This window comes from Etheostoma spectabile, chromosome 3 (assembly GCF_008692095.1).
Source record: "Etheostoma spectabile isolate EspeVRDwgs_2016 chromosome 3, UIUC_Espe_1.0, whole genome shotgun sequence".
NCBI lineage: Eukaryota > Metazoa > Chordata > Actinopteri > Perciformes > Percidae > Etheostoma > Etheostoma spectabile.
The window spans coordinates 7,358,062-7,359,147 of record NC_045735.1 but is presented as its reverse complement, the minus strand read 5'-3'; the positions used below and the strand labels follow the sequence as shown (position 1 = coordinate 7,359,147).

General features: G+C 36.2%; 1 protein-coding gene across 2 annotated transcripts in view; it reads right to left on the bottom strand.

Moving 5' to 3' along the window:
• dpf1 (double PHD fingers 1) overlaps positions 1 to 1,086 on the bottom strand; it is a 43,444-nt gene that overhangs the window by 4,431 nt on the left and 37,927 nt on the right. For both annotated transcript variants that reach the window (XM_032510980.1, XM_032510989.1), the window contains exon 11: positions 854 to 935. In XM_032510980.1, coding sequence (XP_032366871.1) covers positions 854 to 935 — 82 coding nt within the window. The remainder of the gene's footprint in view (positions 1 to 853; positions 936 to 1,086) is intronic.

Genomic DNA, 1,086 nt, shown 5'->3' with positions numbered 1-1,086 from the left:
CACACAAAATCAGCCCAAATAGGTCCTCTTTTACTACATGTACTACTGTAATATATCAGAACCAGCGTTAGCCAGGTTTTCGTGAACCAACTACATGTATTACAGTATAGATGTGTGTGTGTAAAGGAACCTCAACAGCTGAGTGTGTTTCCAACGTAGATGGGAATCAAGCTGTGAGTGATCTATTTGCACAACTTCAATCAGCTGTTTCGCTCATTTACAAAATGCAGGGGATATATTTCTGTTTCAACTAACAATATGAACAGCTGTTCACTTTGACTTTAGCCTAAGATAGGTTTAGAACAGTATGTTATCTGTTCTGACATACAGTGTGAAAGCATTTGCAAATTTGTCAGTAAAAATCTCTTGTTTTTGTCTTGGTTGAGCTTGTTTGCAAAAGATGTTTCAAGCATTTTAAATTTTGTGTTAACTGTATGCATTTTGTGTCAAAGCAAGAAGAAATGTGATAATTGTATATCCTACACAGACAGATGTTATGCTAACTATGGAACTCTGTTAAGAGTTTAGGTACGTTTTGAAAAAAATGTCATAGTAACCGTAAAAGAAACTGTAAATTCTTGTAATGCTTTCACTGCCTAAAAGAGATAGTCTGACTATTTCGACCGCATGTTTCACACTCCTCACTGTGATTCTCTCCCCACCTACAGTAGACAACAGGCAGTGACATAATTCTGTACAAACAAAAATGTTCTCAGATGACTTTTTTTGGGCAGTGCAGTTTGACCAAATACAGGTTCAGGTTCAGAAGTCCTTGATGTAAACACTTTTGAGAACTCCAGGTATGCAGTGAATCTTATGAGTATAATGCTTGCAATAGTATTGTTGTACATACCCTCTGGTGGTTCAGACATGGGAGGGCTCAGACAGTACATGTGATAGCCTCTATCACAATCATCACAGAACAACAGCTGGTCCTGGAACAGAGGAGAATTGTCACATAAGATTTGAAAGGACACAAGAGCATCAGAATCAGAATCAGAATCATGAATCTAATGTGTATAATATATGAATTTGTATGTTGTAAATCAAAGGGTTTTATACATATGTATATATGTATATATATAT